This window comes from Melanostigma gelatinosum, assembly GCF_949748355.1.
Source record: "Melanostigma gelatinosum genome assembly, chromosome: 10".
Lineage (NCBI taxonomy): Eukaryota > Metazoa > Chordata > Actinopteri > Perciformes > Zoarcidae > Melanostigma > Melanostigma gelatinosum.
This window is the reverse complement of record NC_136643.1, coordinates 26,904,257-26,930,933: the sequence shown is the minus strand read 5'-3', so window position 1 is coordinate 26,930,933 and position 26,677 is coordinate 26,904,257. Positions and strand designations below refer to the sequence as shown.

Below are 26,677 nucleotides of genomic sequence, written 5' to 3'. Positions count from 1 at the left end.
CCCGTGTGTTGTGATGTTTCAGAGCCGGCGGTGGAGTTTTCCAAGCCTCTGGAGGACCAGACGGTGGAGGAGGAAGCGACCGCCACGCTGGAGTGTGAAGTTTCCAGAGAGAACGCAGAGGTCCGCTGGTTCAGAGACGGACAGGAAATCAGAAAGACCAAGAAGTACGAGATGATCGTCGACGTATACAAGAGAGCGCTGGTGATCCACGACTGCTCTCTGGACGACTCAAAGACCTACGCTTGTGACGCCAAAGCCTTCAAAACCTCCTGTTTCCTTAATGTGGAACGTGAGTACACGTTTATAGAAGAGTTAAGGAACCTTCTTAGTATCAAGGGACTCCTCAATGTAGGAACCCTTTATTAGACAAAGGAAACCACTTTAAAGTTCAGGACCAGATCCCTCAAAAAGGTAACGACTTTCTTTAAGAGGGTTCCTTAAAGGACCCTCTAAAAAACCTTCAGATATATAAAGTGAAGTCAAAGCTTCACGTGTTAAAGCTGCATTCTCTCTCGTGTCCATCAGGGGGCGACTCCTCTGGTTGTATAGAAGTCTATAGAAAATGACTCTACTTCTCTCTTGATTTATTCCCTCAGTAAACATTGTGAACATGAGTTTATGTTTCAATCTCTAGTTTCAAGTCTTCTTCAATACAGCATGATGTTCATTTAGTACATTATGGTCCATTTAGAGTCACACAGACCATGAAGCAGGGGATGCTTTAGGGCGGGGCTACACGCTGATTGACAGGTCGACACCAGAGACGTATACGGCGTCTCTACGTCACTCCTCAGTCCGTATATGGTCACTTCCTGTTCACTGGTGCAAAAAAAACTCTCGTGAGAGTTAATAAATCTTTTGTTGGAGTTAAAGGATCCAACAAGAACGTTAGATCTTGTGGTCTCGTTAGAGATCCTGATGAACTATGATGTAATGATATATATATATATGTATAAAATATATATATTATACATATATATGTATATATATGTATTACATATATATATATATTATATATATATTTATATGATATATATATATATATTATATATATATATTATATATATATATAATACATATATATATATATAAAATATATATACAATATATATATATATATCATATAAATATATATATATATATACATATATAATGTAATAATATAAATATATATATATATATATAATGAATCATCCTGTGTGTCCTCAGCTCCTCATATCGAGTTCTCTAAGCCGCTCTATGACGTGGAAGTGAAAGAAAAGGAATCTGCCAGGTTTGAGTGTGAAGTTTCCAGAGAGGACGTCAAAGTGAGTTCGTTTGTCGTTGATGAAATAAGAACTAAAGGACACATTCAGATGATGTTGTTTCTGAGATCAATTCTTCTTATTGTCTCGCTGCAGGTCCGCTGGTTTAAAGACGGAAGTGAGATCAGAAAGGGGAAGAAGTACGAGATAATCGCTCAAGGTCGCCAACACGTCCTCGTCGTCCACAAGTCGGTGTTTGATGATGAGGCCGAATACGAATGTGACACTAAAACCTCCAAATCCTCCGGCATGCTGACCGTCGTTGGTAAGAAATTCTTTTATTGATTATTATTGATGAGTCTGGATCCTCCTGTCAAAGTTAACTCACCTTTAGATGAACTTCGAGAGTAAAACTCGTATGCGATGCAACACATAACTGAACGGTATAAAGATGTAATATATATTGTCACGACCCGGCTCAAAAAGTCGTAACATGAGGGAGACAAGACGAGTTAAAAGTAATAAATACACATTTATTTAATGAACCAGTAACTAAACTAAACTCAACAAACAATCAAAACAAGGCAGCAACCAGCCAGGTCCTCCACACAGGAGTCAGAGAGGAGAGGAAGAGAGGCCTTTATAGCTGGACCGACCCAGCAGCCTCAGGTGGGCTCGCTAGCTGCCGATCAATATCCTGCAAGACAACGAGAGGAAACAGACACAGACCCCTGGTGGAAGGGAGGGGTCGTCACAATATATATTACATCTTTTTATATATATATTTATATATTCGTGCTGGGCAAGTTAACGCGTTATTATCCCGTTAACGTATTCATTAATTAATGCCGACAATTATTTTATCGCGTGTTAATGCAGTTTTTTTTTATTATTAAGCGGACATTTTTAACACAAGAACCGGCCGGCTGACCGGTCGGCAGCGATAAGGAGCTGTACATGGAGGGACTTAGGACCCAGGGGAGTGTAGGTGAAGGAAACAGGAAGAGACAGAAGAGACGCCACACAAACAGCTGTTCACCGCTCGCTGCATTCTTGTGTTAAAAATGTCGCTTAATAATTTTAAAAAACTGCGTTAACGCGCAATAAAATAATTGTCGGTGTGAATTAATTAATACGTTAATGCGATAATAAAGCGTTAACTTGCCCAGCACTAGTATAAATATATATATAAATGTAATATATAATTATCATGATTTAAATTTCATGAAAATACTGAAATATCTTTCTAAATAAATGCACTTAAAAGATTTAAAACTAAAGGAAGCATATTTCTAAATATGAAAATATAATGTGTTTTATTATAACAAAACAGTGTTTTGTTATAAAATGGTAAGTTTGTGTGTTTTAATAAATGTTTTATTATAAGTATAAACATTTCATAATATAATGTTATAATGATCTGTTTTTCTTCTTCTAGTGTGGCACAAAAACATGAATTATATATAGATTTAAACACTCTTTTTCTATTAATTATGTTTAAACTTGTGGAGGTGTTTTTTAGTATTCATTGGTTATTCAATGGTTATAAAAGAGAAGGTCTCAGAAGGTAGAAAAGTCTCCTACGACTCTTGAATCTTTACCTTTTCTTGGTCTGGTCACAGAGGAGGAGGCCCGCTTCAGCAAGAACCTGTCCAACGTGGAGGGCACGGAGACGGACAGCGTGAAGCTGATCTGCGAGGTGTCCAAACCCGGCACCGACGTCACGTGGTACCGAGGAGACGAGGAGCTGCCGGAGGGCGGTCGCTACGAGCACATCGTGGACGGGAAGAGGAGGATCCTCCTGATCCAGGACCTGAAGATGGGGGACGCCGCAGAGTACAGCTGCAGACTGAGTCCCAGCATCAAGACCTCCGGGACCCTCAAGATCAATGGTGAGGCTTCACCTCCGGAACATTTATGAATGCGCTGTAAAGCTTCTAATGACAATAATAACAATTAATAAATGATGTCGTAACAAGACGGATTAAGAAAAACAATGAAAAGTCTAAAATAAGATTTTTAGACAAATATAAACAGCTGCAGACGCTGGGTTTGATTTACCACGAATTCATTTATGTAAGGTATATCTATATATATATATATATATATATCTACATATATATATATATATATATATATATATATATATATATATATATCTACATATATATATATATATATATATATATATATATATATATATATATATATATATATATAGATATATATATATCTACATATATATATATCTACATATATGTAGATATATATATATATATATATATATCTACATATATGTAGATATATATATATATATATATATATATATATATATCTACATATATATATATATATATATATCTACATATATATATATATATATATATATATATATATATATATATCTACATATATATATATATATATATCTACATATATATATATATATATATGTAGATATATATATATATATCTACATATATATATATATATATATATATATATATATGTAGATATATATAGATATATATATGTGGGAAAGAAGAAAAAACCTTCTGGTGATTTATTTTCTGAGGTCTGATCCAAACTGTTTTTAACATAATAATATAATAACATCTAGCATCTTATTGAGTTTACTAGACTAAAAAGCGTTGACTGGTGATTTTTGTTTTTTGTCAGGATCGTTCTTTTTAAGTGTGTGTTGTTGTAAAACTGTTTTTTTGGGGCCACAAGAACAGTACATCAATACCTCTTATTATGAATATGAATAAAAGCACAACACATTGTGTTGTTTGCAAGTTCTGTAAATATAAACTCATTTGGAGTTTTACAACAACAAACAAACAAAGATCCTGACAAATAATTAAATTGATAAAAAGATGAATGACCTGTTCTTGAGTCATGAACACAGAAGATGGAAACTCAGACTTATAAAACGGATCAGCCGGATGTTATTCTCCTCGTTGCGTCTCAAGGCTTCCTTCCGTAGGAAAGTTTAACGTCTGCGTAAAAACCCGCTGACCTCCGACCTCTCGCGGTGCTTCCTGTCTGTTTTCAGAACTGGCTGCCGAGTTCATCTCCAGGCCTCAGAACCAGGAGGTGGTGGAGGGCGAGAAGGCGGAGTTCACCTGCTCCGTCTCCAAGGAGACCTACCAGGTGAAGTGGCTGAAAGACAACAAAGAGCTGGAGGCGGGAGACAAGTACCAGATGGTGAGCGACGGGAAGAGACGGACGCTGGTCATCAAGAGCTGCAATCTCAAAGACGAGGGCGGATACGTGGTGATGATCGGACCGACCAGAGCCAGCGCCGACCTCACCGTGATCGGTAAGCCCCGCCCACTCACCAAGCCCCGCCCTCTCAATCACACAAAAATGTGATTTTATTGATAACTGTTTTATTATTTTATTGATAACTGTTTATATTTCTGGCATTGTGTTTATTTGGTTTTTGCACCGTAATGATCATTTTAATTTTCTTATTCTTTATTTAATAAAAACAATACTTACGTAAATCAAGTGTGCGAAACAAAATGGAGATTTAGACATTTTAGGACTTTTTAAAGTTGAAATTACAATTTAGTAAATCAGAATTTCAACTTCCTGTCTCATTATTTGGAGTTAGAAAGTCAAAACTCCGTTCTAGTGTCAGACATGGGCTTCCATACCTGACAACATTATGCCGTGTAGTTTAACTTATTTTTACATATCAGATTTTAATTTTGGTTTGGTTTGAAGAGTCTCTGATGAGCTTCACTACCTTTGGTTTGAAGAGTGTCTGATGAGCTTCACTACCTTTGGTATGAAGAGTGTCTGATGAGCTTCACTACCTTTGGTTTAAAGAGTCTCTGATGAGCTTCACTACCTTTAGTTTGAAGAGTCTCTGATGAGCTTCACTACCTTTAGTTTGAAGAGTGTCTGATGAGCTTCACTACCTTTGGTATGAAGAGTGTCTGATGAGCTTCACTACCTTTGGTTTAAAGAGTCTCTGATGAGCTTCACTACCTTTGGTATGAAGAGTGTCTGATGAGCTTCACTACCTTTGGTATGAAGAGTGTCTGATGAGCTTCACTACCTTTGGTTTAAAGAGTCTCTGATGAGCTTCACTACCTTTGGTTTGAAGAGTGTCTGATGAGCTTCACTACCTTTGGTTTGAAGAGTGTCTGATGAGCTTCACTACCTTTGGTTTGAAGAGTCTCTGATGAGCTTCACTACCTTTGGTTTGAAGAGTCTCTGATGAGCTTCACTACCTTTGGTTTGAAGAGTGTCTGATGAGCTTCACTACCTTTGGTTTGAAGAGTGTCTGATGAGCTTCACTACCTTTGGTTTAAAGAGTCTCTGATGAGCTTCACTACCTTTGGTTTGAAGAGTGTCTGATGAGCTTCACTACCTTTGGTTTGAAGAGTGTCTGATGAGCTTCACGACCTTTGGTTTGAAGAGTGTCTGATGAGCTTCACTACCTTTGGTATGAAGAGTGTCTGATGAGCTTCACTACCTTTGGTTTAAAGAGTCTCTGATGAGCTTCACTACCTTTGGTTTGAAGAGTGTCTGATGAGCTTCACTACCTTTGGTTTGAAGAGTGTCTGATGAGCTTCACTACCTTTGGTTTGAAGAGTCTCTGATGAGCTTCACTACCTTTGGTTTGAAGAGTCTCTGATGAGCTTCACTACCTTTGGTTTGAAGAGTGTCTGATGAGCTTCACTACCTTTGGTTTGAAGAGTGTCTGATGAGCTTCACTACCTTTGGTTTAAAGAGTCTCTGATGAGCTTCACTACCTTTGGTTTGAAGAGTGTCTGATGAGCTTCACTACCTTTGGTTTGAAGAGTGTCTGATGAGCTTCACGACCTTTGGTTTGAAGAGTGTCTGATGAGCTTCACTACCTTTGGTATGAAGAGTGTCTGATGAGCTTCACTACCTTTGGTTTAAAGAGTCTCTGATGAGCTTCACTACCTTTGGTTTGAAGAGTGTCTGATGAGCTTCACTACCTTTGGTTTGAAGAGTCTCTGATGAGCTTCACTACCTTTGGTTTGAAGAGTCTCTGATGAGCTTCACTACCTTTGGTTTGAAGAGTGTCTGATGAGCTTCACTACCTTTGGTTTGAAGAGTGTCTGATGAGCTTCACTACCTTTGGTTTGAAGAGTGTCTGATGAGCTTCACTACCTTTGGTTTAAAGAGTCTCTGATGAGCTTCACTACCTTTGGTTTGAAGAGTGTCTGATGAGCTTCACTACCTTTGGTTTAAAGAGTCTCTGATGAGCTTCACTACCTTTGGTTTGAAGAGTGTCTGATGAGCTTCACTACCTTTGGTTTGAAGAGTGTCTGATGAGCTTCACGACCTTTGGTTTGAAGAGTGTCTGATGAGCTTCACTACCTTTGGTTTGAAGAGTGTCTGATGAGCTTCACTACCTTTGGTTTGAAGAGTCTCTGATGAGCTTCACTACCTTTGGTATGAAGAGTGTCTGATGAGCTTCACTACCTTTGGTATGAAGAGTGTCTGATGAGCTTCACTACCTTTGGTTTGAAGAGTGTCTGATGAGCTTCACTACCTTTGGTTTGAAGAGTGTCTGATGAACTTCACTAACTTTGGTTTAAAGAGTGTCTGATGAGCTTCACTACCTTTGGTTTGAAGAGTCTCTGATGAGCTTCACTACCTTTGGTTTGAAGAGTCTCTGATGAGCTTCACTACCTTTGGTTTGAAGAGTCTCTGATGAGCTTCACTACCTTTGGTATGAAGAGTGTCTGATGAGCTTCACTACCTTTGGTATGAAGAGTGTCTGATGAGCTTCACTACCTTTGGTTTAAAGAGTCTCTGATGAGCTTCACTACCTTTGGTTTGAAGAGTGTCTGATGAGCTTCACTACCTTTGGTTTGAAGAGTGTCTGATGAGCTTCACTACCTTTGGTTTGAAGAGTGTCTGATGAACTTCACTACCTTTGGTTTGAAGAGTGTCTGATGAACTTCACTAACTTTGGTTTAAAGAGTGTCTGATGAGCTTCACTACCTTTGGTTTGAAGAGTGTCTGATGAGCTTCACTACCTTTGGTTTGAAGAGTGTCTGATCAGCTTCACGACCTTTAGTTTGAAGAGTGTCTGATCAGCTTCACTACCTTTGGTTTGAAGAGTCTCTGATGAGCTTCACTAACTTTGGTTTGAAGAGTGTCTGATCAGCTTCACTACCTTTGGTTTGAAGAGTGTCTGATGAGCTTCACTACCTTTGGTTTGAAGAGTGTCTGATCAGCTTCACTAACTTTGGTTTAAAGAGTGTCTGATGAGCTTCACGACCTTTAGTTTGAAGAGTGTCTGATCAGCTTCACTACCTTTGGTTTGAAGAGTCTCTGATGAGCTTCACTACCTTTGGTTTGAAGAGTCTCTGATGAGCTTCACGACCTTTGGTTTGAAGAGTGTCTGATGAGCTTCACTACCTTTGGTTTGAAGAGTGTCTGATCAGCTTCACTACCTTTGGTATGAAGAGTGTCTGATGAGCTTCACTACCTTTGGTTTGAAGAGTGTCTGATGAGCTTCACTACCTTTGGTTTAAAGAGTGTCTGATGAGCTTCACTACCTTTGGTTTAAAGAGTGTCTGATGAGCTTCACTACCTTTGCTTTGAGTGTCTGATGTTTCCGTCCTGCAGAGAAACTGAAGGTCATCACGCCGCTGAAGGATACGGAGGCCAAAGAAGGTCAGGAGGTTGTCCTGAACTGTGAGGTGAACTCAGAGGGAGCGAAGGCCAAGTGGCTGAAGAAGGAGGAGACAATATTCGAGAGCAGCAAGTACTTGATGGTCCAGAGGGACAACGTCTTCTCGCTGAGGATCAAAGACGCCCAGAAGGGAGACGAGTCCAACTACAGCATCGTTCTGACCAATCACAGAGCAGAGCAGGCCAAGAGCTCCTGTGACCTCACGGTCAAAGGTCAGTGTGCTATTTAAATTAGCTCAACATTGAAAAGTCTATGTTAATATTGTTTTACACTTTCAATTCATTAAATCTTTGAACTAACTTCAGTCCTTATAACCATTATAACCTTTTAAATTACTCTTCAATTAATAACACTTGTTATTTTTATAATACATAAATAGAAAAAAACACCTTGGTATTATAATGTCAAGTGCAGGTCAATTTCTCCAAAATAAATTTTCTTAGCACCTCCCAATACCCACATTTCTTTCTGTCTTCTAAAATATATTTTGTTAACTGAAAAAGTGACCACGTCGGACTAAAATGCATCTTTTTATCATTGAGTATTAAGTGTTAACTGAACAATTCAGCAGATTTTAGGTTAAAAATTTTCCTCAAAGTAAGGAATTGAAAAGAATAACGTTTGGACATTTATACCAAAACTCAATAAGAGACTATATATCCATTAGATTTACAGTCATTAGAGTTCTTCTTTCAGTGTCAAACTAGAGTTTGAAGATGTGTAAACCAAAGTAAACCAGTACATTTCCTGTGTTTCTTTTAATTCAAAGACCTTCTGTGTTAATAAGATAACAAACTAATCACATTTTAGTCTCCTTGGTTTCACCCACAAAGAGAAAAGTCTCGATCATGTGTTGTGACGCTTTTGTGTTGTCCAGTGGAGAGTTTGAGGATCGTAGTTCCTCTGGAGGACGTCGACACTCAGGAGAAGAAGACCATCAGCTTCTCCTGTAAGGTCAACCGGCCCAACGCCACCCTGAAGTGGCTGAAGGCCGGTGAGGAGATCGCCTTCAGCAAGCGCGTCGTCTACCGAGTGGACAAGGACAAGCACACGCTGACCGTCAAGGACTGCACGCTGGCGGACGAGGGCGAGTACACCGCCGTGGCCGGAGACAACAAGTCCACCGCCGAGCTGGTCATCAGCGAGGCGCCCACAGACTTCAGCATGCAGCTCAAGGACCAGACCATCACCGAGTTTGACGACGCAGAGTTCACGTGCATGCTCACCAAAGAGAAGGCCGACGCCAAGTGGTACAGAAACGGACGTGAGATCAGAGAAGGACCGAGGTACGTCCTCTAGAAACTCTTATCGATCGACCGAACTTTGTTCAAACCCTTATTTAGAGCTTTGTGAAGGTTTGCAGCTCACAAATTTGTGTTTATTTTCCCAGATACACATTTGAAAAAGATGGAAAGATTTGCACCTTGCGTATCAAGGAGTGCAGACCCGACGATGAGTGTGAATACGCTTGTGGTGTGGACGAGAAGAGAACCAGAGCCAGGCTCTTCGTTGACGGTACGGTTCTTCTGGATTCTACACCATAGACTAGTTCCCCTTCTGGTCCTGCTCTAAGGTTGACCTTCCTTCATGAATTTGTCTTCCGTCCCCGCAGAGACCCCGGTGGAGATCATCAGACCGCCTCAGGATGCGTTCGAACCTCCAGGCTCCGACATCGTGTTCGAGGTGGAGCTCAACAAGGACCGTCTGGAGGTGAAGTGGTTGAGGAACAACATGACTGTCGTCCAGGGAGACAAATACCAAATGGTGAGCGAGGGGAAAGTCCACAGACTACAGGTCTGCGAGATCCGACCTCGAGATCAAGGAGAGTACAGGATCGTCGTCAAGGACAAAGACGCCAAGGCCAAGCTGGAGCTGGCAGGTAAGAGCATCGAAACGCCGTCATTGTGGTGCAGCTGTGACCTTAAGATCAGAAAAGTTGTTATCCGAGAATCTGAAGATGTTACTTGGACTCTGACGCTAAAGAACGAATCCTGATTTATGGGTTGATCAATGCACAAGTCTTTAAGTAGCAATGGATCAGACTCGGGACGAAGGTCTCGAGGCTGACGAATGAACGTGTGAAAAGCCTAACGTTGATTAAAGAACTGCTAAACTTGAATTAGTGAAGAATGAAAACAGGAGTCCTGAGTTTCTCAGTCTCCAGTGTTGCTGTTGTTGTTAAGGGAGCAACGGATCATAGAACTTGCGGTTCGAATCGTATCAGAACAAAATAAAAAAGGGAGCAAATACAACTTTTAGAGATACCAAATTGCCGATCATTTGGTGATCCATATTGGCAGATACAGATCATTTTTGTTTTGTTGTAGCAGCTGGTCTACAAGGATTCAGGACTTTAGTTTAAATTTTTTAGCTGTTAGCGGTGATGCTAACGTTATTTGCGCTCCTCTTGTCAGTTCCAACACAGATAGTTGTTCACAAAATAGAAAGCATCAATGCTGATAACGATCGTCAGTGAACTTTATTTCACACTGTGATGATTAAACTGTGTAATTAATCTGCGGTTACCCATGAACTGTGAGGGCGGATCTGTACACTAGTGGTTGTCTCTCTGACGGCGATCCCTTTGCTCCCTCCTCCTCCTCCTCCAGCTGTGCCTCAGATCAAGACCACAGACCAGAGCTACGTCACCGACGCCAGGAAGCCCATCGACATGGCCGTCCCCTACAGCGCCTACCCGCAGGCCGAGGCCGACTGGCTGTACGACAACGTGAGCCTGCCCAGAGACAACATCTACACATCCGCCGACCGCACGGAGTACCGACTGAAGGACCCCATGAAGTCCGACGAGGGCCGCTACAAGATCATCATCAAGAACAGACACGGACAGGGAGAAGCCTTCATCAACCTGGAGGTCATCGGTGAGTTCGCTGAAGCTGAAACTGTGGTTGCGTTCGGCCTCAGGCAACGTCACTTCTTAACTTCATCCTTTGTGTTTTCTTTCTAGATGTACCCGGACCCGTGAAGAACCTGCAGGTGGTCGACACCGCCGACGGCGAGGTCAGCCTGGTGTGGGAGGAGCCCGAGAGCGACGGCGGCACCAAGGTCACTGGCTACGTGGTGGAGAGACGCGACGTGAAGCGCAAGACCTGGACGCTGGCCACCGACCACGCCGAGAGTCCCGAGTACACAGTGACCGGCCTCCAGAGGGACCCCATGTACCTGTTCAGAGTCTGCGCCAGAAACCGCGTCGGCAGCGGGCCCAACGTAGAGACCGACAAACCCGTACAGGCCAGGAACAAGTTTGGTGAGAACTACTTGAGTTTTCGTTGACATTGGCACAATGAATCTTGGTTCCCTCCGTTCACTTTACTGAACTCTCTTCTGTTCATGGTTGTTTCAGATGTTCCCGAGGCTCCTCTGAACGTGATCGTGGGAAACGTCAGCAAGTTCGGCTGCACCATCTCCTGGGAGCCCCCTGAGTCCGACGGAGGATCCCCCATCACCTCTTACGTCATCGAGCTCAGGGACAGGACTTCCGTGAAGTGGACCCCCGTCCAGGTGACCAAAGCCGAGGATCTGAGCGCCGTTGTTAACGACGTCATCGAGAACAAAGAGTACATCTTTAGAGTCAAAGCTCAGAACAAGGCCGGTGAAGGAAAGCCAAGTGCCGCCTCGCGGCCCGTCAAGATCATGGATCCCATCGGTAAGTCTGGCCTAGTCACACTTTGTGGTCCAGTAAGAAACGAAACCTGGACTGCCCCCCAGTAATATCTGTTTCTTTTTGTCTCCGCCCCCTGCAGAGTGTCCCAGTCCCCCTCAGAACCTGGTCGATCAGGACCAGAACAAGAGCTCAGTGCAGCTCAGCTGGGAGACTCCTCTGAGTAACGGAGGCAGCATGATCACCGGCTACATCATCCAACGCTGCGAGGAAGGCACCGACAAGTGGCTCCGCTGCAACGCTCGCCTCTGCCCCGACCTGTTCTACAAGGTACAGATTCTGCTTTTGTGTTTGTTCAACATCCAATGCTTCACAGTAAAAGTGGTATAGCGGCTGCATTTCGTCAAAAAACCGTCAGGGTCTGAGTTTTACTGTATTTTATCTTAACAATGTACCTTTGACCTTTTTTACTTCAGGTGTCAGGTCTGAAATATGGAACCAAGTACAACTACAAAGTGTTTGCTGAAAACGCCGCCGGAGTCTCTGACCCGTCAAACGTCATCGGACCACTGCTGGCCGACGACACACATGGTGAGGCAGCTACGTCATAATAAAAGCCTTCTGGCAGCTACGTCATAATAAAAGCCTTCTGGCAGCTACGTCATAATAAAAGCCTTCTGGCAGCTACTTCATAATAAAAGCCTTCTGGCAGCTACGTCATAATAAAAGCCTTCTGGCAGCTACTTCATAATAAAAGCCTTCTGGCAGCTACGTCATAATAAAAGCCTTCTGGCAGCTACGTCATAATAAAAGCCTTCTGGCAGCTACGTCATAATAAAAGCCTTCTGGCAGCTACTTCATAATAAAAGCCTTCTGGCAGCTACGTCATAATAAAAGCCTTCTGGCAGCTACTTCATAATAAAAGCCTTCTGGCAGCTACGTCATAATAAAAGCCTTCTGGCAGCTACTTCATAATAAAAGCCTTCTGGCAGCTACTTCATAGTAAAAGCCTTCTGGCAGCTACTTCATAATAAAAGCCTTCTGGCAGCTACGTCATAATAAAAGCCTTCTGGCAGCTACTTCATAATAAAAGCCTTCTGGCAGCTACGTCATAATAAAAGCCTTCTGGCAGCTACTTCATAGTAAAAGCCTTCTGGCAGCTACTTCACAGTAAAAGCCTTCTGGTAGCTACTTCACAATAAAAGCCTTCTGGCAGCTACTTCACAATAAAAGCCTTCTGGCAGCTACTTCACAGTAAAAGCCTTCTGGCAGCTACTTCATAATAAAAGCCTTCTGGCAGCTACTTCATAGTAAAAGCCTTCTGGCAGCTACTTCATAATAAAAGCCTTCTGGCAGCTACTTCATAGTAAAAGCCTTCTGGTAGCTACGTCACAATAAAAGCCTTCTGGCAGCTACTTCATAGTAAAAGCCTTCTGGCAGCTACTTCATAGTAAAAGCCTTCTGGCAGCTACTTCACAATAAAAGCCTTCTGGCAGCTACTTCACAGTAAAAGCCTTCTGGTAGCTACATCACAATAAAAGCCTTCTGGCAGCTACTTCATAATAAAAGCCTTCTGGCAGCTACTTCATAATAAAAGCCTTCTGGCAGCTACTTCACAATAAAAGCCTTCTGGCAGCTACTTCATAATAAAAGCCTTCTGGCAGCTACTTCACAATAAAAGCCTTCTGGCAGCTACTTCACAATAAAAGCCTTCTGGCAGCTACTTCACAGTAAAAGCCTTCTGGCAGCTACTTCACAATAAAAGCCTTCTGGCAGCTACTTCACAATAAAAGCCTTCTGGCAGCTACTTCACAATAAAAGCCTTCTGGCAGCTACTTCACAATAAAAGCCTTCTGGCAGCTACTTCACAATAAAAGCCTTCTGGCAGCTACTTCACAATAAAAGCCTTCTGGCAGCTACTTCACAATAAAAGCCTTCTGGCAGCTACTTCACAATAAAAGCCTTCTGGCAGCTACTTCACAATAAAAGCCTTCTGGCAGCTACTTGCTTCACAGTAAAAAGTCCTCAAGCTACTGCTTTACAGTTAAATGTATACAGCGTCTTCATAGTACAATTACTGCAGTTGCTTTACAGTCAAGGACTTCACTGTCTGATAGGCAGTGAAGGAGGAAGGAAGTGGATTCTTAAATATGAATCATAAAACACAGGTTGAATGTGTCAAACATCATAAATTGATAGAGAAAGCACATTTAAACGTTTCTGTTCCCATCATGCCTCTCTCTCTTTCCTCTCCAGTCGGTCCTTCCTTTGACCTGAGTGCTTTCAAAGACGGCCTGGAGGTGATCGTCCCTCAGTCTCTCACCATCAGAGTCCCCATCACCGGATACCCGACCCCCGTCGCCAAGTGGACCTTCGGACAGAAGGAGCTGACCGCTGCGGACGAACGCGTCAGCCTGACCACCAAGTCCATGTTCGTGGAGCTGATTGTGACGCCGAGCGTCCGCCCAGACAAAGGCACCTACACCCTGCAGCTGGAGAACGACGTCACGTCCGTCTCCGGAGACATCGAGGTCAACGTCATCGGTACGCCATTAAAAATCAGATTTCATTTCAGTGCTAACAGCAAAAATCTGCTTCTATTTTCGTTTACATTTTTGTATAATTTTATATGTTTGTCTCCTCCAGCGGCGCCCAGCGCTCCGAAGGACTTCAAGGTCCTGGAGGTGACCCGGCAGCACGTCCACCTGAGCTGGGAGGCTCCAGAGCACGATGGAGGAAGTCCTCTGACCGGCTACCAGGTGGAGAAACGGGACGTGTCTCGCAAGACCTGGGTCAAGGTACGACTTTAACATCAGACAGTATGGAGTAGGAACTCTTTAACTAGGTGTCTGACGATGATTTTAATCTCTACCTCTCTGTCCTCTCTTGCAGGTGACCACAGGTATCCAGGATCAGGAGTACACCGTCACCGATGTGGTTGAAGGAAAGGAGTATCTGTTCAGGGTCACCGCCTGCAACAAGTGTGGTCCCGGGGAGCCGGCGTACATCGACGAGCCCGTCAACGTCTCCTCTCCTGCCAGTGAGTCAGACCAAAGATGGAATTGTCTCAAGTTAAGAAATATAAATAGTCTGAAAAAGTGTTATTAGAGGTTTTCCGTCTTGTTTCCCTCCAGCCATCCCCGACTCTCCGGAGAACCTGAGGTGGAGAGACAAGTCCGCCAGCGGCATCTTCCTGACCTGGGAGCCGCCGAGGTACGACGGCGGCACCGGCATCCGCGGCTACAACGTGGAGCGCTGCCAGAGAGGAACCGACAAGTGGGAGCCCTGTGGGGACATGGTGCCGGAGCTGAAGTGCCAGGTGACGGGTCTGATCGAGGGCCAGTGGTACGCCTACAGAGTCCGAGCCCTGAACCGACTCGGAGCCGGTCGGCCCTGCAAGGCCACCGACGAGATCCAGGCCGTTGACCCCAAAGGTACCCAGAGCTTTTCACTTTGCTCCACAAAATGTACAATTAATCCTGATCATGAAAGTGTAATCAAAGCCTCATCTGAAGGATGCTTTTCAAAATATACTCTACATTACTATTCAGTTTAGGAGCTCCGTAGAAACACAAAACTGGCACAGAATTCCTCAAATGTACGCAGATTCATGGCTCCAAGCAGAATGAAGAACAAGATAATGAAACAAAACTTCACGAGGGGGGGTTCTGTGCACACACTGTTGACTTCACAACGTGGCATGCTGGGAAATACACACTGGTGTTGTGGAAAGATACTGCATTCATGTTTTTGTAGTAATAAGAGTTGTTCTTATATTTTCCCCAATCCTCCTGTTGGTCATCCTCTAAACTGCAAACGTCCGACTGACCTCTTGTTAACTCAATAAGTCCAGCGACAACTGTACATGTTGCAGACGACTTTAATACGTATCCACGAACAACTCTTACACGTCTTCCGTTCCTCTAGAACCAACTGCGTCACACGCATGCGCACTAGTTAACTCAGGACTTAACACTCTTGTCTTAACCGTCCATGCAGAGCCTCCAGAGATCCAGCTGGACGCCAAGCTCCTGGCCGGTCTGACCGCCAAGGCTGGCAGCAAGATCGAGCTCCCCGCCGAGGTGACGGGTAAACCTGAGCCCCGAGTGAAATGGACCAAGGCCGACCTGGTCCTTAAACCAGAAGACAGGGTGTCCATCGACAGCAAGCCGGGACACTCCACGGTCACCATCGCCAAGACCCAGAGAGACGACAGCTCCACCTACATCATAGAGGCCACCAACAGCAGCGGCCGCGCCACCGCCACCGTCGACGTCAACATCCTCGGTAAGACCAGTAGACAACGGAGGAAAGGAATCAGAAGAGTTCTTTGTTAGTTTCTGGTTGATTAAATGAAACTTTCCTCACACAGATAAACCCGGTCCTCCGGCTGCCTTCGACATCTCTGAGATAACCAACGAGACCTGTTTCCTGGCCTGGAACCCTCCGCGTGACGACGGCGGCTCCAGAGTCACCAACTACATCGTTGAGCGCCGAACTACCGAGAGCGAGATCTGGCACCGGCTGTCCTCCACCGTTAAACTGACCACCTACAAAGCTGTGGGCCTGGTCAAGTTCAAGGAGTACATCTTCAGAGTCTTCGCTGAGAACCAGTTTGGTGTTGGCCCACCAGCTGAGCACCTACCCATCATCGCCAGATACCCCTTCGGTAGGTCATAGAACTGAGGTTGAGCATATTGAGTTGTACTTTTTCTTTGTCTACTAGGCTTTGGTCCACTTAGCTTGTTCTTTAATGGCTCAGTCCATCTTAGGTTCAGGTGGAATGGTCCTTTGTTGGTCAGGTATAATATTTTTGGACCAGTGCACCTTAAGGTCAGCTGGGACTAACCTCACCGTCCCTTCTTGTCCTCAGACACTCCTGGAGCTCCTTACAAGCTGGAGGCTTCGGACATCGCCAAGGACTCTGTGACCCTGGCCTGGTACGAGCCCGATGAGGACGGAGGAAGCCCCATCAGCGGATACTGGGTGGAGAGATATGAACCTGACCACAACAAGTGGATCAGATGCAACAAGCTGCCCATCAAAGACACCAACTACAGGTGAGTCTACCTGCTTTCTCGAATGAGTTTTTGCTCCCTTGTTGTATCCCAGTGTGCTGATGTGACGTGTTTTTCCTCTGCAGAGTCAAAGGTCTTCCCACCAGGAAGAAGTACAAGTTCAGAGTCCTGGCTGAGAATCTTGCTGGAACTGGAAAACCCAGCAAGGAGACAGACCAAATCCTCATCAAAGATCCCATCGGTACAACATTTACCTTCACCACTTTAGTTGTGTTTGAGTCTCTAAATCGCTTCCAAGCATTTAGAAGCATCATGTTGTAACTCCTCCAGATCCTCCATGGCCTCCCGGTAAACCCACGGTGAAGGACGTGCACAAGAGTTCCTGCTTCCTCATGTGGACCAAACCGGAGCACGACGGCGGAGCAAAGGTCGACGGCTACGTCATCGAGATGCTGAAGACCGGTACCTCGGACTGGATCCGTGTGGTGGAGAACATCAACACCCTGGAGTACTTCCTGAAGGGCCTAATGGAGAAGCAGGAGTACTCGTTCAGGGTGCGGGCCATCAACGTGGCCGGAGAGAGCGAACCCAGCGAGCCCAGCGACCCGGTGCTCTGCAAAGAGAGACTCGGTAAGAATAGAATGATGCTCTAGAACAGATACGCCATGTCAATCTCTTGAGAGCCGACATTAAAGAATCTTTTGTTTCCTTCTCCTCAGGCCCTCCGACGGCTCCTCGCTGGCTGAATGTCGTCAACATCAGCAGGAACAGCGCCGACTTGAAGTGGACGCTGCCCGAGCGTGACGGAGGCTCGCCCATCACTAACTACGTGGTGGAGAAGCGCGATGCCAGGCGTAAAGGCTGGCAGGCCGTCGACACCACGGTCAAGGAGCTGAAGTACACCGTGACGCCGCTCAACGAAGGATCGCTCTACGTCTTCCGCATCGCTGCCGAGAACGCCGTTGGCGTTGGACCGTTCTGCGAGCTGGAGGACTCTGTGCTGGCCAAAGACACTTTCTGTAAGTTAGAGAGCAGTTTAAGTCGTGGAGATCAAGTCTTTTAATCAGGAGGGCAAAGATAATAAGATGTTGCTTTTGTTACAGCTTCTCCTGGGCCACCGTACGCCCTCACTGTCACCGCTGTGACCAAGAGATATGTGGACCTGCAGTGGGAGGAGCCTAAAAACGACGGCGGCAGACCCGTGCTCAAGTAGGTTTTTCTATCGTTCGTCTTTATATTTATTGGTAGGAGATTTAAAGTTTATTAAAAATGCTTCGTACTGTTTTTTAGTCTTGTTCAATTCATTTTTCCAACGTATCTCCTAGTTGCGATTCTCGTAGTCTGAAGATGTTTGTATGTATTTTAGCCAAATATCAGAGAAATGCCAGATATAAAGTACCATATAGACATCATGTCCTAGTATGTTTTGCATGCTCCTGTGGTTACAGTAAAAAGGTGTGTTGACCTTTCGGTGACTCCGCCCTCCAGGTATTCCATCGAGAAGATGGAGAAGCTTGGAACTCGCTGGGTGAAATGTGGTAAGACTTCGGGTCCGGACTGTAAGTACCGAGTGACAGACGTCATCGAGGGGACTGAGGTTCAGTTCCAGGTTAGCGCCGAGAACGAAGCCGGCGTCGGCCACCCGAGCGAACCCACCGAGATCCTCACTGTCGAGGATCCAACAGGTTAGTCCGGTAATGAGTAATGGCTCCTTCAGAAAATGTCATGGAAAAAGAGTCTTGAATCTTCACGTCTTGTCCCCTTCCAGGCGTCCCATCGCCGCCCGTCGAGCTGCATGTGACCGGAGCCAGCCGCGACTTCCTGTCCATCGCCTGGAAGCCGCCGCAGAGGGATGGTGGCTGCAACATCACCGGCTACCACATTGAGATGTGCGCGGCCGGGACAGAGAAGTGGATGAGGGTCAACTCCCGTCCGGTGAAGGAGCTGAAGTACCGCGTGGAGGAAGGTCTGGTCCCCGAGAAGGAGTACATCCTGAGAGTGAGGGCCATCAACTCTGTGGGAGTCAGCGAGCCCTCTGACATTTCCGAGAACGTCTTCGCCAAAGAGTCCGACTGTAAGAGCGTCCGCTGGGCTTTCAACGTGTCACGTTTCCTCCGCAGAGGTTTCGGTAAATCGTCAAATTGACAAAGAAGTGTGTTTTTGTTTCCAGGTAACCCGACGCTGGACTTCCAGACTCTGGACCTTGTTGTTGTGGAAACAGAGAAGCTGCACATCCCGGTTCCCTTCAGAGCCGTACCGTCGCCCACGATCACCTGGCACAAAGACGGCAAGGAGATGAAGGCCGACGAACGCCTCGGCTTCAGGTCAGTGTGACGTTCACTTTGCTGTCAGATTTGAATAAGCAACTCATCTGCAGAATATTCTGGTTTATAAAGTGTTTGAAATAGTTAATAATGTCCATCACAGTTTCCCAGAATCCAAAGTCACGCCTTCAAATGTTTTCTCCCATATATTCACTTTATTACATTGCAAATGCTAAAACCAGATCGTTTTGGGCATCTTTTCTTAGACTTTTGAATCACTGCCGATTAAATTCTTGCAAATCAACTAACAGACCGATCGTTGAATCTTATCACGCCTGTGTCTGTGTCGGGGACGTTTGGGGTCTAGTTTTCAGCGTGAGCAGCAGTGGCTGACGGGATTGTTTGTGTCCAACAGGAAGGAGTATACTTCCTGCCACCTGGAGATTGACAGCTGCCTTCACGCTGATGCTGGACCGTACAAAGTGACACTGGAGAACAAACTGGGAGCTGTCAGCGCTGCCATCAACGTCAAAGTCATCGGTACTCAATCGCACACGTCTTGTTTTCTCATGAACACGTAGACGTCGGTCTCAGGATTACTGGATTAACTTGTCTCTCTGTCTTCAGGGCTTCCTGGTCCATGTAAGGAAATCCTGGCCTCTGAGATCACAAAGAGCTCCTGTAAAGTGTCCTGGGATCCTCCAGACTACGACGGCGGCAGTCCGGTCATCCACTACGTCCTGCAGGTCCGAGACGGCATTTTTTTTCATTTATTCCTGAGCTGCGATGACGTGTTTAAAATACGGACACCAGGGCCTGAAAGACTTACACTGATGTTTCTTTTGTTTGTGCAGCGGCGTGAATCCGGCAGGAGGACGTATGTCAACATGATGTCCGGAGAGAACAAGGTGAGCTGGAACGTCAAAGACCTCATCCCCAACGGAGAGTACTACTTCAGAGTCCAGGCCGTCAACAAGATCGGAGGAGGAGAGTTCATCGAGCTCCGTAACCCGGTCATCGCCGAGGACCAGAAACGTAAGAGAGAAATGAGATGTATCGAAGGGCCACTCCGCCAATCTGATGATGAATCGAGTGAAACCTCTCTGTGTCCAAGAGCAATGTAACTGAAGTCTTGTCTCTCGTCCCAGACATTCCCGACCCGCCGGTGGACGTGGAGACCCACAACCCCACATCCAGCACCGTCACCCTGACCTGGAAGCCTCCCATGTACGACGGCGGCGCCAAAATCATGGGTTACGTCCTGGAGAAGCAGCAGAAGGGCGAAGAGAAGTGGGAGAGGTGCAACGACTTCCTGGTGCCCGTCCTGTCCTACACCGTCAGAAGGCTGACGGAGGGCAAGAGCTACTCCTTCAGAGTCAAAGCCGAAAACGCAGCCGGGGTCAGCGAGCCGTCACGTGTCACGCCGTTCGTCAAGATCTCGGACGCCATCGGTAAGGACGCCAGCATCTTCTGATGAGCTCTGATCAGTTTTACATCTTTTTTTTGGTTCATTTGTAATTTTCTATTCTCGCTCAGATCCTCCGAAGGTCTTCCTGAGCGGCAGTCTGCAGTCCGGTCTCAGCGTGAAGCGAGGCTGCGAGATCTGTCTGGACGCCAACGTCTCCGGCTCGCCGTACCCTGAGATCACCTGGTACCGGAACAACCAGGTGATCCGGCCCGAGGCGCTCCGCAAGAGACCCGAGAAACCCCTGAAGAAGAAGGTGCAGAAGAAGGAAGAGGAGAAGAAGGAGGAGGTTAAAAAAGAGGTAAAGGAAGGAGAGGAGAAGAAGGAAGGAGAAGAGAAGAAGGAGGGAGAGGAGAAGAAGGAGGGAGAGGAGAAGAAGGAGGAGGAGCCAGCAGAGCCGGAGGTGGAGGAGACCGACTACCCAACGATAAACGAACGTCTGGCCATCGACAACCGCAACAGGGGCGTGTCCTCCATCGCCATCAGGGACTCGGACCGCGTCGACCACGGCGTCTACACGGTGAAGGTGGAGAACGACCACGGCATCGCCTCGGCAACCTGCGAGGTCAATGTGCTCGGTGAGGATTATCTTTCATCTTTGTTGGTAAATTACTGTGTTATGTTTCAGACATTCCATGAATAAAAACATGGTTTCGTCCGTCCACAGATACTCCCGGGCCTCCGGTGAACTTCACGTTCGAGGAGGTGAGGAAGAACTCTGTGATTTGTAAGTGGAGTCCTCCTCTGGACGACGGCGGCAGCGAGATCCTCAACTACACTCTAGAGAAGAAGGACAACTCCAAGCTGGAGATCGGCTGGAGCTGCGTCACCTCCACGCTGAGAGGATGCCGCTACCTGGTGCCCAAACTCATCGAGAAGAAGGAGTACATCTTCAGGGTCGTGGCCGAGAACAAGTTTGGCGCCGGTCCACACTGCGTCTCCAAACCTCTCATCGCCAAGAATCCTTTCGGTATTTATTATTACTCCTGTTCATGCTATGAGCTATTTTAAATAATAATTCAAAGTCAACTCAGACGACCTTTCGGCCGCTGTCTTTATATACATTTGTGATTTACTTCGGATTCTCGTTTTGAATATTTCTTAAGTTGTAAATATTTACTTTTTAACAAACTATATTATCAGATATATTCTTAAATACAAATGTTTTAAATTAGTTATACTTCTGTTTGTTTGCTGACGGTGTTCGTTAAAAACAATCACTCCCGACAAACCTTTACACTTTTGATAATTCACAGACTTAAGATCTATAGTTTTCTGAACACAAGTTATATAAATAATTGAAATAATCACTAAATGAAATTATGTTATGCAAACCGTAGTAATATTTTTTTCTCGTATTAAAAGTCCAGAGAATATTTGTTACATGGCAAAAACAAAAAAGTAAAAATTTCACATGAAAAAATAAACATCTTACTAATTTTTCCGCCGTCCTTTCGTCCTCCTCAGAACCTCCCGCGGCTCCTGAAAAGCCGGAGATCGATGACATTACGGCTAACAGCATGCTGGTCACCTGGAACGAGCCCAACGACAACGGCAGCCCCATCTTGGGATACTGGGTGGAGCGCCGCGAGATCAACAGCTCACACTGGGCGCGTGTGAACAGGTGAGGAAACAGTGACAGAAATAGATGTGTGAAGAAATACCAAAATCTCTCTGCTGGCTTTCTGAATGTTCTCTTCTGTCCTGGTCTTCAGGAACATCGTCTCCAGCACTGAGCTGAATGTTGAAGGTCTGCTGGAGGGCATGACTTACATCTTTAGGGTGGCGGCTGAAAACCAGGCCGGCCCCGGAAAGTTCAGCTGCCCCTCCGAACCCAAGATGGCCCAGGCTGCGATCCGTACGTAAACTGTTCTAAACTTTGTGTTCAGTACGAACATCTGTCAAAGTGGAGGAAAATATATAGGCATTGTCCTAATTGGTCGTCTCCATGTGGTCTTACTTTTGTCCAAACAGCTAATCATAAAAACTGAAGCATCATAACAACCATAAACAGGATACATTTGTACATGGAATTATAGTCAGTCTGTGGGTTTATTTTTGACACTGTAGTACCTCCTGGACCTCCAATTGCCAGAGTGGTGGAGACTACCGACCACTCCATCGACGTGGAGTGGGACCCACCAGCGGACAACGGTGGAGGAGAGATCCTGGGATACCACGTTGATAAGGTCAGATCATCCAGTCTTCTTCACTCATATTTGTTTTCAGCTTCCTGCCTCGTTGCAGCGGCATGTTCATATTTGTGAAATCAGACCTTAGACTATCTTAATTTCAGCTCACACTAATGTGTCTCTGTTCTGTGGTGTTCTTCAGGTCATGGCCGGTACCAAGGACTGGTCCAGGTCTACAGAGCGTCCCTGGAAGACCAGGGCCTTCACCATCTATGGAGTCCGTGAGGGAGCCAAGTACCTGGTCAGAGTCATCGGCTGCAACGCTGCCGGAGAAGGAACACCAGGATTCACCGAGTCTGTGTTCGTCAGGAATCCTGCAGGTGAGCCAAAAAAAAAGAAGACGGAGCAAAAAGTACAGCGACTGGGATTTAATTCGGTCAATTGTTGTCTCATTCAGTGATGATGTAAATATCATATTCTTGTTTTGTTCTTTCCTTGCTTTCCCTCCACAGAGAAGCCGCTGATTGAAATGGACCTGTCTGTCAAGAACGGCGTGGTCATCAGAGCCGGAGAGCACCTCCTTTTACCTGCTACAGTCACGGGTAAACCCTACCCCGCCATCACCTGGACCAAGGATGATGCCAAACCTGACAAAGACCGCGTGGAGATCCTCACTGAGGGAAACGACAGCATTGTTTCAATCAAGAACATTCAGAGGAAGGACTGCGGCAAATACCATATCTCTGTTTGCAACCCTAGCGGCATCAAGGGTGCTTCGGCCAGAGTGGACGTCATGGGTGAGTGAAGGTCCAGGAAGGACCAGGGCAGGACTTGATGATAAAACAGTTAACTTGCAATTAATTGTTGCTGTGAAATGAAAATGGACTGAGATGGTTACTATTGTTGTATCCTCAGATGTCCCCGGACCCGTCACGGACCTGAAGCCCGTTGTGGTCACTCGCAAGATGATCTTCCTGAACTGGGATGACCCGGTTGATGATGGAGGCAGCGACCTGACCGGCTTCATAGTGGAGCGAAGAGACGCCAAGAAGCACACGTGGAGGCAGCCCGTTGAAACCATCTCGTCCAAGTGTGAATGCATGGGCATCGTGGAGGGTCAGGAGTACTTGTTCCGCGTCATCGCCAAGAACAAGTACGGAATGGGCCCACCAGTCGAGCTGGAACTCATCAAGGCTGTTGACCCACAGGGTGAGTCCTAAAATCACTTCATTTTGATTGAGAAATGAATCCCTAAATGTCTGTTTAGTGAGCAGACCAAGACTTCAGCGGTCTTGGTTGAACAGTGGATTTGTACTTAAAACGAATCGTTGCTTTGTTGGTCCTGCAGGTCCACCGTCATACCCAGAGAAGTTCCACTACACCGAGCGCACCAAGAACTCCATCACACTGACCTGGAAGCCTCCTCGTAACGACGGCGGCAGCCCCCTCATCGGCTACTTTGTTGAGAAGAAAAGGCAGGACCAGCAGGCCTTCGAGCCCTGCAACACAGAGATCTGCCCCAACATGACCATGACTGTGGAGGGTCTGGAAGAGGACTGGATGTATGAATTCCGGATCAAGTGTGCCAACCTAATCGGAGAGAGTGAGCCGTCCATCCCGTTGAGTGTGGTCATCCAAGATGACGGAGGTGAGGTTGAATGTTTAGAATTGACTTAAAATCTGCACTTTTATATTCTAAAAAGGTGATCAAGGCAGATTTTTCTTGAGATGTATTAAAAGAAAATAGGATCGAACCATTAGGGATGCTAATGGTTATTTGTTTTGGTCCTTCTCAGTGTCTCCTGAGGTCCACATGCTGAAGCACTTCAAGGGCGACTACATTACTGTGAAGAAGGGTGAACCCATTGAGATGCCCGCTGACATCCTGGGTCTCCCCATCCCAAAGATCGAGTGGTCCAAGGACGACGTGATGATCGAGAAACCCACCGAGACTCTGCTGTTGGAGACGGAGGTGACCGGAAGGATGAACGCAAAGACCACTCTGACCATCCCAGCAGCCAACAGGACGGACCAAGGCAGCTTCACCGTGTCTGCCTCCAACAACATGGGTTCGGCACAGCACACCATCTATGTCGCGGTACTGGGTGAGTTGAAACATGTCAGCGACTCAATCAGAGGCAGAAAATACACAATGTGTTTGTTAAGTACTAACCTTATCTTGTCCTCCTCTCAGACCGACCACTTCCACCCAGGAATGTGTCGGTGTCCAACGTCAGGGGGCAGTCTTGCTACCTTCGCTGGGACGCGCCGCTGGATAATGGTGGCAGCGAGCTGACCAACTACATTGTTGAGAAGAAGGATGTGGTGAAAGAGGAACCGGAGCTGGAAGAGGGACAGCAAGCTCCACCTGAGCCCCAGTGGGAGGTGGTAAACAACAGCATCGTCGATAAACAATACGGGGTATGTCCTAATCAGAATCAGAACCAGAACCGTTTATTGCCAAGGAAGTTTGCACCTACAAGGAATTTGTCATGGCGTGTGGTGCATAACATTTAACATTAAACAACACCATTCAACCAATCAACAATAATCAGAATATGAATAGAATATAAAAGAATATAAAATAAAGTGCACAACAAACCAGTCAGTGGGGGTCCTGGTCTTTGTTGATGAGCCCGACTGCGGATGGGAAGAAACTGTTCATGTGTCGTGAGGTCTTGGTCCTGATGGACCTCAGCCTCCTGCCAGTTGGAAGGGGCACCAACAGTTCATGTGCAGGGTTGAGGGGTCAGCTACAATCTTTCTTGCTCGCTTGAGGGTCCTTGAATCGCTGCAGCCTGTCCTTGTCCTTGGCTGTGGCTGCAGCGTACCAGACTGTGATGGAGGAGCAGAGGATGGACTCAATGATGGCTCTGTAGAAGTGCACCATCATTGTCTTTGGCAGGTTGAATTTATTCAGCTGCCTCAGGAAGTACATCCTCTGCTGAGCCTTCTTGGTGATGGAGCTGATGTTCAGTAATAACACTAACGGGGTTGTCACAGGATTTTACTCTAATGGGAACACCAACTTCCTCTCCTGCAGGTGTGGAACCTGGAGACCAACAAGTCCTACCTGTTCCGGGTCAAAGCCGAGAATCGCTACGGTAAATCTGACCCTTGCGCAACCGAGGAAGTCTTAATCATCGACCCATTCGGCCTTCCTGGCCCACCGGAGAAACCAACCATCGCAGAGTACTCCAAGACCTCCATGACCCTGACCTGGGAGCCTCCCAGAGACAACGGTGGCTCTATGATTATCTGCTACTGGCTGGAGAAGAGGGAGAAAGGCACTGACTACTGGGCCAAAGTCAACAAGACGCCAGTCACCAAGAGGGGCATGAAAGGCTGGGACTGCCAGGTGAGCAGCCGGGGCTTTGTTTGTATCGTTGAATGTAGATTATTGCCTCAGTGTTTGCAGCTCTACACTGGTGTAGGATTTTCATTTTATCTGAACTTTTGTCTACCCGCTACATACCAAAATAGAACTTCAGGTTAAACCCACACAGACTTTTGGACCTTGTAACTGATTTTTAGGAAGGTCTATCATGAGAATTAAGAAGAACTTTTACAGGAAATTAAAATGGTCTGTCAGAGTCCTTTTTAAGATCTTACTTACAGCTTTAGGATGGTTCGTCCAGGCCTTTGTGTAGGTCCTTTGGGCCCCTGTATAGAAGTTCATTGCAAACTTTAAAAAGGTCTGTTACAGACCTTTAGAATCCAACAAAAACTTTTAGGATGGTCCTTTGTCAGACCTTTTGGAAAGGTCCATCACAAACCTTTAGAGAATTCCATTATAGACCTTCAGGACGGTCTGTCAAAGGCCTTTAGGAGGATCCTTCACAGACCTTCAGGACGGTCTGTCAAAGGCCTTTAGGAGGATCCTTCACAGACCTTCAGGACGGTCCGTCATAGACCATTAGGAGGATCCTTCACAGACCTTCAGGACGGTCTGTCATAGACCATTAGGAGAATCCTTCACAGACCTTCAGGACGGTCTGTCAAAGGCCTTTAGGAGGATCCTTCACAGACCTTCAGGACGGTCCGTCATAGACCATTAGGAGGATCCTTCACAGACCTTCAGGACGGTCTGTCAAAGGCCTTTAGGAGGATCCTTCACAGACCTTCAGGACGGTCCGTCATAGACCATTAGGAGGATCCTTCACAGACCTTCAGGACGGTCTGTCATAGACCATTAGGAGGATCCTTCACAGACCTTCAGGACGGTCTGTCAAAGGCCTTTA

The 26,677-nt window shown here is 45.9% G+C and overlaps 1 protein-coding gene across 1 annotated transcript in view; it reads left to right on the top strand.

Annotated features, from left to right (window-relative positions):
* ttn.2 (titin, tandem duplicate 2) overlaps positions 1-26,677 on the top strand; it is a 223,407-nt gene that overhangs the window by 121,405 nt on the left and 75,325 nt on the right. The window contains exons 120-163 of the mRNA XM_079277290.1: positions 23-289; positions 1,210-1,307; positions 1,401-1,569; positions 2,867-3,136; positions 4,303-4,569; positions 7,872-8,150; positions 8,816-9,224; positions 9,329-9,453; positions 9,551-9,817; positions 10,548-10,817; positions 10,904-11,203; positions 11,300-11,602; positions 11,700-11,887; positions 12,034-12,148; positions 13,814-14,101; positions 14,204-14,355; positions 14,450-14,597; positions 14,692-14,991; positions 15,557-15,844; positions 15,930-16,226; positions 16,431-16,617; positions 16,701-16,816; positions 16,906-17,205; positions 17,295-17,594; positions 17,679-17,784; positions 18,064-18,260; positions 18,344-18,649; positions 18,746-18,899; positions 19,255-19,379; positions 19,467-19,585; positions 19,694-19,874; positions 19,988-20,290; positions 20,376-20,882; positions 20,972-21,274; positions 21,772-21,928; positions 22,020-22,162; positions 22,375-22,493; positions 22,639-22,816; positions 22,949-23,233; positions 23,352-23,645; positions 23,785-24,084; positions 24,233-24,541; positions 24,631-24,857; positions 25,480-25,794. Coding sequence (XP_079133416.1) covers positions 23-289; positions 1,210-1,307; positions 1,401-1,569; positions 2,867-3,136; positions 4,303-4,569; positions 7,872-8,150; positions 8,816-9,224; positions 9,329-9,453; positions 9,551-9,817; positions 10,548-10,817; positions 10,904-11,203; positions 11,300-11,602; positions 11,700-11,887; positions 12,034-12,148; positions 13,814-14,101; positions 14,204-14,355; positions 14,450-14,597; positions 14,692-14,991; positions 15,557-15,844; positions 15,930-16,226; positions 16,431-16,617; positions 16,701-16,816; positions 16,906-17,205; positions 17,295-17,594; positions 17,679-17,784; positions 18,064-18,260; positions 18,344-18,649; positions 18,746-18,899; positions 19,255-19,379; positions 19,467-19,585; positions 19,694-19,874; positions 19,988-20,290; positions 20,376-20,882; positions 20,972-21,274; positions 21,772-21,928; positions 22,020-22,162; positions 22,375-22,493; positions 22,639-22,816; positions 22,949-23,233; positions 23,352-23,645; positions 23,785-24,084; positions 24,233-24,541; positions 24,631-24,857; positions 25,480-25,794 — 10,331 coding nt within the window. The remainder of the gene's footprint in view (positions 1-22; positions 290-1,209; positions 1,308-1,400; positions 1,570-2,866; positions 3,137-4,302; positions 4,570-7,871; positions 8,151-8,815; positions 9,225-9,328; positions 9,454-9,550; positions 9,818-10,547; positions 10,818-10,903; positions 11,204-11,299; positions 11,603-11,699; positions 11,888-12,033; positions 12,149-13,813; positions 14,102-14,203; positions 14,356-14,449; positions 14,598-14,691; positions 14,992-15,556; positions 15,845-15,929; positions 16,227-16,430; positions 16,618-16,700; positions 16,817-16,905; positions 17,206-17,294; positions 17,595-17,678; positions 17,785-18,063; positions 18,261-18,343; positions 18,650-18,745; positions 18,900-19,254; positions 19,380-19,466; positions 19,586-19,693; positions 19,875-19,987; positions 20,291-20,375; positions 20,883-20,971; positions 21,275-21,771; positions 21,929-22,019; positions 22,163-22,374; positions 22,494-22,638; positions 22,817-22,948; positions 23,234-23,351; positions 23,646-23,784; positions 24,085-24,232; positions 24,542-24,630; positions 24,858-25,479; positions 25,795-26,677) is intronic.